This window comes from Mesoplodon bidens, assembly GCF_964165515.1.
Source record: "Mesoplodon bidens genome assembly, chromosome: 6".
In the NCBI taxonomy this organism is placed as follows: Eukaryota; Metazoa; Chordata; class Mammalia; order Artiodactyla; family Ziphiidae; genus Mesoplodon; species Mesoplodon bidens.
The window spans coordinates 1,074,536-1,086,479 of record NC_138162.1 but is presented as its reverse complement, the minus strand read 5'-3'; the positions used below and the strand labels follow the sequence as shown (position 1 = coordinate 1,086,479).

Below are 11,944 nucleotides of genomic sequence, written 5' to 3'. Positions count from 1 at the left end.
GGCATGACGAGTTCGATTCCTGGTTGGGGAACTAAGATCCCGCATGCCATGCAGTGCGGCCAAAAAAAAAAAAAGCTTCAAGTAGAGGGACAGCATCCTGTGTGTGTCTGCTTACAGCTGACTTGTGCCCCCTTGTCTTCCTGTGTCTGAAGCTCGTTTTGTGATGCAGGCTGTGGTCCACGTTGGTGGCTGTTTCATGTGCGCTTGAAAAGAACATGTCAGGGCTTCCCTGGTGGTGCGGTGGTTAAGAATCCGCCTGCCAGTGCAGGGGACATGGATTCGAGCCCTGGTCCGGGAAGATCTCACATGCTGCGGAGCAACTAAGCCCGTGAGCCACAACTACTGAACCCGCGTGCCGCAACTAATGAAGCCCACGCGCCTGGAGCCCGTGCTCCACAACAAGAGAAGCCACCGCAAGGAGAAGCCCGCGCACCGCAACGAAGAGTAGCCCCCGCTTGCAGCAACTAGAGAAAGCCCGCACGCAGCAACGAAGACCCAACGCAGCCAATAAATAATAAATAAATAAATAAAATAAAATAAAAAGAGAAAAGAACATGTCTTCTGCTGTCGGTGAGGGGACTGTTCCATACATATCGATTAGATTCAGTTGGCTGACAGTTGTCACATGTTGAATTGTGACTCCCCGAAAGACATGAAGTCCTAACCCTCAGTAACTCAGACCGTCACCTTATCTGGAAATACGGTCTTCACAGAGATACGTTAAAGTGAGGTCATTAGGGTGGGCTCGATCCAACATGACTGGTGTCCTTCTGAAAAGGCAAAATGTGGACACAGACATGCACAGAGGGAAGAGCACGTGAACAGGCCCAGGGAGGAGGATGCCACGTGAAGACAGAAGGTTGCAGTGATGCATCTACAGGTCAGGAGCACCTGATGTCTGGCAAACGCCAGAACCTAGGAAGAGGCCAGGCAGGGCTTCCCCCAGAGCGAGTGGCCCTGCCAGCACCTTGACCTTGGACTTTGGACCTCCAGAACAAATTTCTGTTGTTTTAAACTTCCCAGTTTGTGGTACTTTGTTACAGCCACCCAGGAAGCTAACACAGGGGAGGGCTTAGTTCTCCTGCATGTTGCTGCCTCTGTGACTAGTTTGACTTTCACTGAGGAGCACCGAGTCTCCAACTGTAACTTCAGATGCATCTGTTTCTCCTCTCATTCTGTCACTCCTTGTTTTGTGTATTCTGAGGCTCTGTTGTCAGGTGCACACACATGTAGGATGGTTATATCTTCTTGGTGAATTTACTCTTGTATCTGTGTAATGTCCCTCTTTTTTCTTGGTAACAGACTTTTTCTGAAATGTGCTTTACTTTGTCTGATATTAAACATCCTGGTTCTTTTCATTGGTATTTTTGTGGTATACATTTTTCCATCCTTTTACTTTTAACTAACCTATACTATATTTGAGTTTCTTAGAGATGGCATAATTGGGTTGTAGGTTTTTTTGTTTTTAAGTTTCACGTTGACAATAATGTAATTATTGATATGCTAGATATAAGTTGACCATTTTGTGTTTGTTTTCTGTTGGTTCTCTCTGTGTTTTTTGTTTGCTTGGTTTTTTTTTTTTTTGACCGTGCCATGCAGCATGCAGGATCTTAGTTCCCCAACCAGGGATCGAACCCGTGCCCCCTGCGTTGGGAATGCGGAGTCCTAACCACTGGACCGCCAGGGAAGTCCCAGTATTCAATTTTGGTTTATCTGTTGTGATACTCTCTCTCTTTATGGTTTTAGTGGTTGTTCCAGTCTACTTGGAATCAGTAGTTTGCTCTTTAACTGGGATGGAGAAACCTTACCACCCTGGAGGCCCCTTTGTGGTTCCCGTTACCTCTGTGTGTGCTGGACATGTCACCAGACGACATCATAACAAACTTCTTTTCAGCAGCCAAATGTGTTTGAAGAGCTCAAGAGGAGAGTGTTCACCGTTTCTGTCGCCGTCCCCTCCCTGCTGACCGTCCAGGTTTCCTGACACCATCTCCTTCCTGTCAGAAGAGCTCCCATCGGCATTTCTGTTAGAGCAGATCATTTTCACTGGATATAGAACTCCGGGCTGAGTCTTTCCTTTTCACCAGCACTTTAAAAATGTGCTACTTCTGGGAGTTCCCTGGTGACCTAGTGGGTAGGACGCCAGGCTTTCACTGCCGGGGCCCAGGTTCAATCCCTGGTCAGGGAACCAAGATCCCTCAGCGCACCCAAAGGAAAAAAAAAAAAAAAGTGCTACTTCCTGTGGCCTCTGTGGTTTCTAGTGAGGAATCTGTAGTCACCACAGGCTGTTCCCCTGGGGCCGAGGTGCATCTTCTAACTGCTTTCAGGTTTCTTTTGTCTTCAGTTTTCAGCACCGATTTAGATGTGTCCGGGTGTGGATGTCCTTGAGTTTGTCCTTTTGCTCAACCTCTTGGATCTGTAGGTTTATATCTGTAGGTTTACATCCAAATTTGGGGACGTTTTCAGCCATCATTTCTTCAAGTCGCTTCCTCTTCTCCTTTTGCGCTTAGACCTTTGCTTGCCGTCCCACAGGTCCTGAGGCTCTGATTTTCCTTTACCTGATCTTTTTCTCTCTGCTCACACTGGACAGTCTCTGTCGTCCTGTCTTCAGTCAAGTTCGCTGACTCTTTCCTCTGACTTCTCCATCCTGCTATTGAGTTTGTCTAGAGTCTTAAATTTTTGGTTATTTCCCTTTTTTGTTTCTTTGCTGAGCGTTTTTATCTTAATACCCACTGCAGAATGTGTTTGACTGCTCACTCAGGCATTTTATAACAGCCACTCTGTCTCTGTCAGGTAACTTCACCATCCTTGGCTTCCCTTGAGCTGAACGTTTCCCAGCTCTTCGTGTGCCGGGCAACTGTACATTAGATTCTGGATGTTGACCTTGTCAGGTGTGGGTCTGGTGAGGCTCAGGCTCACATCCCCACTGCCGCCCGTGGGCTGGACCCCACGTCAGCCCAGCCCCGAAAGCCATGCTCTTCCGGCCGGTCCTGCGTGCTGCTCTGCAAGCTCACCAAGCCTTGGGCCTGATCCTTAGGAGCACAGCAGCAGCTCACGGGTGGTCCTGGGCGTCACAACCACTTCACGGGCTGTTTCTCAAGCTGCTCCCTCTGGTCTGGTTGCTGGCACCCCGTCTGGCCTCCAGCCTGAAACCTGGCACTCCTGTTAACCCTGCTCTGTCGTGCCCCTCCTTAGTCTGGCTGTGCCTGGGGCCACACCTGGGGCCACACAGCCCCCGGGGATCACCCGGCCTCTCCGCACTCACTCAGCTTCACGAGTCCCCTTTCCCGACCCCATGGCAGGCTGGCGGCTGTGCCACGTGCAGGCCCAGGAACTGAGGGTGGGCACTGGTGACAGGTGCCGGTACTGGGGGCCCCAGTGCCACTGCCGCCCCTGCCCCGCCTGCCATGGCACCCTTTTCGGAGCCCTCGGCTGCCCCGTGCCTCTGCTCAGGTTTCTGGCCACACCTCCGGAGGGGCAGGGCCTCGAGCCAGCTCCCCACCTGCACCCCCCTCCCCACCCGCACCCACCTCCCATGGAGCTTGGAGGCTCGAGCGTACTTGCTGCCCTCGGTCAGACCTCAGCTTGCGTGCTCTGGGGATGGGTCTCCTCTTCCAACCCCCGTCTCCACCTGCTCTCCCCCCCGCCTCCCGGGCCTCCCCGTTCCTCTGGCACGTTTCTGTTTCTCTGCTTTTTGTCACCCGCTTCCCAGTTCTCACACCAGGTGGGCCTGGTCCAGCCTTCTATCCATGTGTTAAGCATTTAGTTCCGATCACCCTCTCTCTTCTCTGATGGCTCCCTTCTAATTTTTCAATTTCTGTTTTTTTTTTTTTTTTGTGGTACGTGGACCTCTCACTGTTGTAGCCTCTCCCGTTGCGAAGCACAGGCTCCGGACGTGCAGGCTCAGTGGCCATGGCTCACGGGCCCAGCCGCTCTGCGGCATGTGGGATCTTCCCGGACTGGGGCACGAACCCGTGTCCCCTGCATCGGCAGGCGGACTCTCAATCACTGCGCCACCAGGGAAGCCCTCTGCATGTTCTTGATTCCGATTCCGCTGCTTTTGTTTTATAGATTTTGTAGGTTTCCTTGATGGCTTTAAATTAAACGTATCTCCAGTCTTTTCCAGAAACCGCATCACCTTGCAGCTACCCCAGAGCAGTGGTGTCCGTGGGGTTTCCTGGCTCCTGTCTGAGGCCGAGCCTGGGCTCCGGCCTGCGGCTCCAGGCGGGTCCTGGGCAGAGCGCTCGGGCTCCGCTGCTGTTGGACTCCCTTCCCTGTTCTCACCCGCCCAGTGGTTCGGAGACAGACCCAGGGTCCCAGGCTTCCCCGCTGCAGCCGTGGGGCTGGGGCTCTGTCCTCGGGGCACAGCTGTGCCACTGGCTGGCTCCTCCGGGAACCTTGCCCTCCAGTCTGAACTCCTCCTGGGTCAGCTTCCCCAACCTCGTGTCTGTACCCAGCCCTGCCCAGCCCGTCTGCCTGCGGCCAGCTTGGCTCTGACCCCGCAGGCGACCGGGGCAGCCTCTGCTCACCGCTGCCTCTGGCCTGGAGGAACATGCTGTCCCCCAAGGCCCATCCACGTCTGTCTTCTCGACCGTCATGGCGCGTGCTGAGTGTGGAGCCGATGGCAGTTCAGCACCATTGCTCCACCCCGGGGTGTCCCGTGATGAACAAGCAGGCCAGGTGAGCCCCCAGGATGGGCCTGGGCCAGGACTGAGGGTACAGCTGGGGCCACCCCCGGCCCTCTGCTGCCACCTCTGCTCTGTGTCCACATTGTCACGTGCCAGGCCCCAGAGGTCTGCCCCTGGCCCAGCCAGGGCACCCCCTTGAAGACTCAAAGCCCTGAAACTGGCCCCCCCGCCGCCCACCCCGCCTGCCGTCCCTGGTGCCTGGCAGCACTTGCCAGGCCGTTTCCCTCTGTGCCCCCTGCTGGCGGGGAGCACACACGTGCCGGACGTGCTCCAGAGTCTCTGCGCTCAGGGACTTGTCCACAGAGGCAGCGGGGGCAGCGGCTGGGGACGCAGACTCGCGTCCCGCTGCCCAGTTCAAGACAGCTCCAGCGTGTGGCCTGGGGCACCCGCCCCGGCCAGCAGGCACGACGAGGGCCCGTATAGATGCCATGCCCTCCCTGCACACGCTGGATGCCACGCCCCTCCCCGCACAGACTGGTCGGCACTGTGCTGTTGCCAACTGTTTATTCAGACCCTGAACAGGTGACCAGTGACATGCAGGTCCCCTGGGCCCGGGCCCATGGCAGCCTGGCCCGTGGCAGCCTGACCCGCATCTCGACCCTGACGCTGGGAAGTTCCCAGAAGAGGGAGCCTGGGCTCCCTGGGCAAGGCTGGGCCCAGCAAACACCGCCAGGGCCCCACAGGGCTGGCTGAGGGGAACGTGTTGTGCAGACTGTCCCAGAGCCCAGGCCCAGGGGAAGGGGGTGGGTGAAGAGCGGGAGCCCAGTGTCCTGTGCAGCCCAAGCCAGCCAGAGACGGCCCCGGCTGCCCAGGGCTGAGCGGCACAGCTGTGGGAGGCGGTGTGCGTGCACGAGCGTGGTGGGGGCCAGGCCGTCCCCCGCCGTGGCCCTGCGGGGCCCACGTCCTAAGGCATTTCTACAGCAAGCTTCTCTGCCCCCGCGCGCTCTGGGCAGCAGCTCAACCCCCGGAAAAGGGCCATGGACCTCCGTGGCCTCCTCGGTGGGTCCCAGCGCCCCTCAGCGCCTCTGGCTGGCGAACCAGGAGAAAAAGGGGCGCGGGCGCGGGCGCGGGGCCTGGTGGACACGCACAGTGCGTGGTGAGCGCCAGGCTTTGATGGTGGCGTCGTCGCTGGCTGTCAGCAGGAGCTCCTGCTCCTGGGGGCTGAAGACCACTGAGTTGACCACGTCCTGGTGCCGCAGCTTGGCCAGGCAGATGTTGTAGTGGCGGTCCCAGACGTAGCCGTGCCGATCCTCGGCCCCACTGCGAGAGCGCCGGGGATGAGCCCCGGCCCGCCCGCCCACCTGCCCGCCGGGGCCCCTCCCCACCCGGCCCCGCCCCCAGACCTGGCCACGAAGTCCCTGCTGACATCCAGGAAGATGAAGAAGCACTCGTCGTTGGGCGTGTAGGCGCGGTGGGCGCGCAGGGCCCGCTTCACCTCCCGCATGGTCTTGAGGTCGAACACCAGCAGGTCAATCTCCTCCGCGATCGGTGGCGGCTGCATGGGGTCGGCCACCACCGAGCCGCTGGGCCAGGCGCGGCTGTTTACGTACAGGTACCTGCGTGGGCACGCTCCTCAGTAGGGGCCTGCGGACGCCCCCACCCAGGCTGCCAACAGAGGCCCACCTGTTGTCGGGGGACAGGCCCATGCCGATGATGTGTCCGTGCACGTCGATGACGTGGTCAAGCGCGTCGAAGAAGGCGTCGGAGCCCCGGCCCTCGCCCAGCACGGGCCCCGCCGTGGTCATCTGGTGCGGCAGGATCTGCTTGATGCCTGGGGGGGGGGGGCCGGGGGGGCGGCGCCTCGGTGCCTGGGAGCGCCCAGACGCCCGTGGCGCCACCGGCCCTGTGCCCCTGGATCTGAAGGTGCGCCCCGGGGGTCTGCACGAGCGCTCACCCCCAGGGCAAAGGGAGGAAGGGACTCTGCGCACAGACTGGCCCCGCCCCGCCCTGGGAAGCCTCGCCCGGGCCTCTCACCGATCTGGTGCGGCGAGTAGGTGAAGCAGCCCGTGGTGAAGATGAGGAGTTTGTTGCCGGCGGCGGCCGTGCTGCGCTCGGGGGGCTTGGTGTGGCCCTGGGCCAGCAGCTCGGCCGCCTTGGTCTCCAGCGCGCACTCTGACAGCTGGGGCTGGGCCCGGCCCTCCAGGAGGCGCCGCAAGCCCTTGGAGCGGGCCGGGCCCGGGTCGACCACCTGGTCCTCGCTGTCGCTGCTCAGGTCGAAGACACAGCCAGGGTCTGCGCCAGGGGCGCCGGCGTCCAGCAGGAGTTCCGGGCTGTCAAAGCGGCTGCAGTCGGCCACCATGACGGTGCGGATGGTGCTAGCGTTGAGGTTCTGGATCTTGAAAAGCCGCTTCACCACGTTCACATTCTCCGACTCCACGTCCTGGGGGCAGGAGCACGGGGGTGGGCACGGGCTGCTGGGGGCCGCCGCTGGCCGCAGGGCCCCCCCTCGCGCACCTGGAAGGCGTTGTTGAGCCAGAGCACAGAGCATGACGTGATGTCCCCGATGCGGTGCAGGTTTCCCGAGATCAGGCTGGTGTCCGTGAGCCAGCAACCGAACACGTCGTAGGGCTTGTTGCGCACGCGGGACAGCAGGGCGAAGGTGTCTGGGGGGAGCAGCAGGATGGGGCGAGGCGTGGGGGGGCGGGGCTGTAGGGATGGGGCGGGGCTGTCCAGGTGGGGGGCGGAGCCGGGCATTAGGGGCGGGGTTGTCGGGGCAGAGATGGAGATGGAGCAGGGGCCTGGGTGGGACGGCCCTGGTGGGAGGGGCCGCCCACCCTCGGCCCACTCTCACCTAGGCTGATGACGGCGATCTCGCCCGAGGAGGAGTTGTGGGGCCCCAGGAACACCCCGGACGCCAGCAGCAGAGAATCGTCCTGGTTGAACTGGGAGAACTGGGTGTAGCTCCAGTTGTAGGGCCGCATGTCTGCGCTGTGCAGCAGCGAGATGGTCAGGTCGTTGCTCCAGATCTGCATGGGGGGCCGAGCAGGCGCACCTCGTGATCCCGCCCTGCACGGGGCCCCTCTCCCGGTCGGCTCGGCTGAGCCGGTGCTTGGAAACCGCCATCCGGTGGGGGCCCCTTGTCTGTGGCTGTCAGACTGCCGGAGGGATGTGAGTGCGTGGGGCTTGGGGCCGGCTCTGGAGCAGCTGCGAGCGGGACCCTCTCTTCTCTGTAGGCAGTTAGGGCCGCCCAGCCCCAGCCTCCCAGCCCGGGTGATCCAGGTCCCAGGCCTCCCCATGCGGATGCAGCAAACGGGCCAGCTGTCACTCGTGGCCTGGCCCTCTCTCCCTACAGGGTTAGCCGCCCTCACCTTCACGGTGCAGTCCTTGGAGCAGGAAGCGAACTGGTAGCCTGAGTGGGAGAAGCTAAGGTGCAAGACCTGGTCGGTGTGTTCTCTGAGGGTCTGCACCTCCACGCAGGGCACGGTGTCATAGAGCCGCCGGAACTCCTCGTACCAGGATGTGGCCGCTGTGTGTGTGTATGGGCGTGTCACACTGGGGCCCCACGCCTCAGAGCCAGGGCCCTGACCGCCAGGGGCCAGCCCTGCCCACCCTTCAGCCTCCCTCCCAGGCCCTGCGCTTTGAGGCACAGCCTGGCTGTCCTCGACCAGCATGAGGCCCAGCGGGCTTCAGGGAGGAGCGCAGGCGCTGACCTGGGTGGCGGGGCACGTTGCGGGCCACCTGGTAGTAGCGGTAGAACTGCTCTCTCCACAGGAACTCATCCCGGGACACGGCCTGCCATTGGTGGCACACCAGCCCCGCGGCCAGCACGTCGGCCGGGCCCAAGTTCAGGAAGATCTGGTAAACGAGGCTGTCGGGGAGCAGGGGTATGCCCCCCTCGTCCATCGTGACATTCTGCCCAGGCGGCCCTGAAACCCATGCATGGTCCCCTTAGCCGCCAGGTGGACCAAGGAGGACACCAGCCCCCAGGCCCAAGGAGAGGCGCAGGGGCCTGCGGCTGAGCTGAGGCAGCCCACCAACTGCCCCGCTGGGAATTCCATTGGACTAAGCATGTGCGGAGAACCCCCCGGCCAAGGATCCAGGAGCTTCATCAAGCCTCCTGGACAGCCACGCTCCTCGGACCCCACACTCCTGAGGGTCCCCGGAAAGGCCAAGGGATCCCCGGAACAGGCAGCTTCCGGGCCTGGTCCAGCCTGAGGTGGAGCTGGCGGCGGGCCCTGAGACCCCAGACCCACCCTCACCCCAAAAGGCCCCCTCCTCAGGACAAGCCTTCTGTCCTGAGTGGGGCCCTGGGTGGGTCCCTCTGACCTCCCCCCACAGGATCCCAGGGAGTCATCTGGCTGGCAGGGCTGGTGACCGCTCTGAGGCCGAGAAACGAAGGGTCGGTGACCCCTGTGCACCCTGCCTCTCTGACCTTGCTGCCCCAGGCTTCGGAGCTGTCAACATGGGACAGAGATCCTCCTCAGGAGAGACTTGGGGCCGGCGGGACGAGGGCCAGCCCGCCTGCCCCAGACGCCGCCAGGGACACCAGCCGGCCCTGGCCTCTGCCCTCTGGTCTAGGGGAGCCCTGCCAGGTGGGCGACGGGCCAGTGCGGCCACTGCCGGGTGAGCTGGGGACGGGGGCCGGGGGGCCGGGCCGGGGATCGGGGCGGGGTGACGACGCTCCCCGGGGCCAGGGCGCTGGGGTCCGGGCCGGGGTTCGGACATGGCTGGTGTCGACGCTCCCGGGGCCGGGCGCACTCACCGCGGCCGCCTCCGCCCGGCTGCGCTGTCCCCGCCCCGGTGCCAGGCCTCTGCCCGCGGACCCGCTTCCGCCCTCCGTCGCCGCTCCGGCCGTCGCGTCTCTATGACCGAGCCCGCCAGGCCAACGCCACGAGCCCCGAGGCATCGATGGCCGTCAAGGGCCGAGCCCGGCAGCCCGCGTTGGCTGTTACTACGCCTGCGCGTCAGGCCCCGCGGCCCGGGCGGTGCTTCTTTGTGCGCCTGTGTTTGCTCGGTCTCTCCAGAAACAGCGCCCCTGGCGGCCTGGAGGGGCGGCGGCCGAGCGCCGTGGGTCGTGGGCGGGGCTGCGGGCAAGGCTCGAGATCTCCGGTTCGAGACTTGGCTCCGGCGCTTCCCAGTGTCGGGCACAAGTGTTCTTCGCTATGGGGATGAGACTAGTCCGTACCTCAAGGAGCTGCTGGCGGTTTAAGGGAGATGAATATGCAAAGGGATGAGCACCAGCCACACTGGAAGTCACGTGGGGGCTTGTGGGCAAGAAGCCAGAGGTCAACTCGGACTTTGTACACAGGACATGGTGACAGGGCCCTGCCGGGAAGTGCAGGGTCGAGGTCAGATGTCCAGGGCGAGGCTGAGTTCGTGAGGCCGGGCCAGGGTCCAGGGCCGGGGGGGAGGATGGACACAGACTTCCTGGGCCGGACGGCTGGGCAGCACTGGACAGTGGACTCCGACCCGGGACTTGACCATCCTGCCCTGCGCCGCCCCCAGGCCTGTCACTGTCGCTGCTGTCGCCATGCTGCCCCCCAGGACGGCATCCCTCTTGACTCTGCTCCTGGCCGTCGGCTGCTTGGGTCAGAGGGCTCAGAGACCCCCTCGGCCCCCGTCCCCCATCAGCACCATCCAGCCCAAGGCCAACTTCGATGCTCAGCAGGTAGGTTTGGAGGAGCTGGCGCGGCGTTCGCCCAGCTTTGCGGCCCCGTCCCCGCGCGCCCTCACGGGGCCTGTTCCCAGTTTTCAGGGACCTGGTTCCTTGTGGCCGTGGCCTCTTCGTGCCGCTCCCTGCAGGAGCAGGGCCACCGGGCTGAGGCCACCACACTGCATGTGACTCCTCAGGGTGCAGCCATGGCTGTCAGCACCTTCCGAAAGCTGTGAGTCCCGGCACGGAGCCCCGCCCCCACCCAGCCTCCCGACTCCCGCCCCAGCCCCCAACCCCACCCCTGCTGCGGCCTGAGGCCCTGCGACCAGTGTCCCGGGAGGCCCCACCCAGTTTGGGGTCCCCAAGCCTGCTGTGCCTCCTCCCGCCCCCAACCCCCAGGGATGGGATCTGCTGGCAGGTGCGGCAGCTCTACGGTGACACGGGGCTCCCAGGTCGCTTCCTGCTCCAAGGTGAGGCGCGGGCCACTGGGACAAGGGTGCAGGGCTGGGGGTGAGGCTGACCGCCGACCTGGCTCCGCCCAGCCCGAGGCGCCCGAGGGGCGGTGGACGTGGTTGTTGTGGAGACGGACTACCGGGGCTTCGCCGTCCTGTACCTGGAGCGGGCGCGGCAGCTGTCGGTGAAGCTGTACGGTACGTCCCCGCGGGACCGGGTCTGCACACCCGCAGGGCCGTCTGGGTGGGCCGGATGGGCACATGGACTCTCCCCTCCCTTTCCCCTGCCCTTGCCGTTAGGCCCAGTTGTGGGGACAGAAAGGAGACCGGGGGTGGGGGGCAGGGGTCAGATCGCAGCCCCCAGCACACAGCCCAGCTCCCAGAGCGCCCTGCCCACCCAGCCCGCACCCACCCAGCGGGCGCCCAGGAACCCCGTGTGTCCCGCACGCAGCCCGCTCGCTCCCCGTGAGCCAATCATTCCTGAGTGTGTTTGAGCAGCGGGTCCAGGGTGCCAACCTGACCGAGGACCACACCCTGTTCTTCCCCAAGTACGGTGAGTGTCCCCGCATCTCCCGCGGTCCACCTCGCCCTCCCTCGCGCCCCGGCCCTGCCACCCCTAACCCCGGCCCTGGCCCCCAGGTTTCTGTGAGGCCGCGGACCAGTTTCACGTCCTGGACGGTGAGCGGGCAGCGCCGGCTGGGTGGTGTGGCAGGGGGCTGGCAGCCCGCGGCTCCCTCCTGGTTGAGTCTCATCTGTGCTGCAGAAGTGAGGAGGTGAGGCCGGTGGCAGCCCTGCACCGAGAAGCAGCCAAGGCCCTGGAGGTGGCGGCACCCGCCGCCCCCCTTGCTGAGTGGGGCACTCTCTCCCGTCCTCCCCGAAGCTGCGCCTCAGCCCCAGGAGCTCCGGGCATGCCTTCATTAAACGCTGTCAGTCTCAGCCCCTGACTTCTTCCTTTCCAGGCTGGACCTGGCCGGGGTCTCTGCCCACCCGTCATCTCACGGACTCATGGGGCTGCTTCCCGGGTGGGCCAGGAGGGCATCGGCTTGTCTCCTGGTGAAGAGCCCTCCCCAGGGAGGTGGGGGTGGGGAGTGGCTCCTTCTCAAGGCCTAGAGTGCCCAGACCCCCCAACCCCAGCGTCCCCTCCTCTGGCCATCGCGCTGTGGTTGCCCTTGTCTTTCCTCCTCCCTGACTCTGCACGCCTGCCCTGCTGGCCT

At 63.1% G+C, this 11,944-nt stretch overlaps 2 protein-coding genes across 5 annotated transcripts; one reads left to right on the top strand and one right to left on the bottom strand.

Moving 5' to 3' along the window:
- Window positions 1-5,172: 5,172 nt before the first annotated feature.
- FBXW5 (F-box and WD repeat domain containing 5) lies at window positions 5,173-9,569 on the bottom strand. 4 transcript variants are annotated; one of them, XM_081236571.1, is made up of 9 exons: window positions 9,388-9,569; window positions 8,336-8,551; window positions 7,994-8,151; window positions 7,477-7,651; window positions 7,140-7,288; window positions 6,660-7,065; window positions 6,309-6,456; window positions 6,029-6,223; window positions 5,173-5,945 (listed from the first exon to the last, which is right to left on the bottom strand). In XM_081236571.1, the coding sequence occupies exons 2-9, from the start codon at window positions 8,526-8,528 to the stop codon at window positions 5,702-5,704; spliced, it is 1,668 nt and encodes a 555-aa protein (XP_081092697.1). In that variant the 5' UTR covers window positions 8,529-8,551; window positions 9,388-9,569; the 3' UTR covers window positions 5,173-5,701. The 4 variants fall into 4 exon arrangements, with proteins under 4 accessions (XP_081092697.1, XP_081092695.1, XP_081092696.1 ...); XM_081236569.1 differs by having other exon boundaries at window positions 6,029-6,241; window positions 9,388-9,568; XM_081236570.1 differs by lacking the exon at window positions 9,388-9,569 and adding an exon at window positions 9,058-9,191 and having other exon boundaries at window positions 6,029-6,241.
- On the top strand, window positions 9,088-11,712 carry C8G (complement C8 gamma chain; the record flags this gene model as incomplete). The annotated part of the gene is made up of 8 exons (XM_081236573.1): window positions 9,088-9,248; window positions 10,131-10,293; window positions 10,374-10,510; window positions 10,678-10,748; window positions 10,821-10,928; window positions 11,182-11,283; window positions 11,370-11,408; window positions 11,494-11,712. The coding sequence occupies 8 exons, from the start codon at window positions 9,088-9,090 to the stop codon at window positions 11,505-11,507; spliced, it is 795 nt and encodes a 264-aa protein (XP_081092699.1). The 3' UTR covers window positions 11,508-11,712.
- Between the last annotated feature and the right edge of the window lie 232 nt (window positions 11,713-11,944).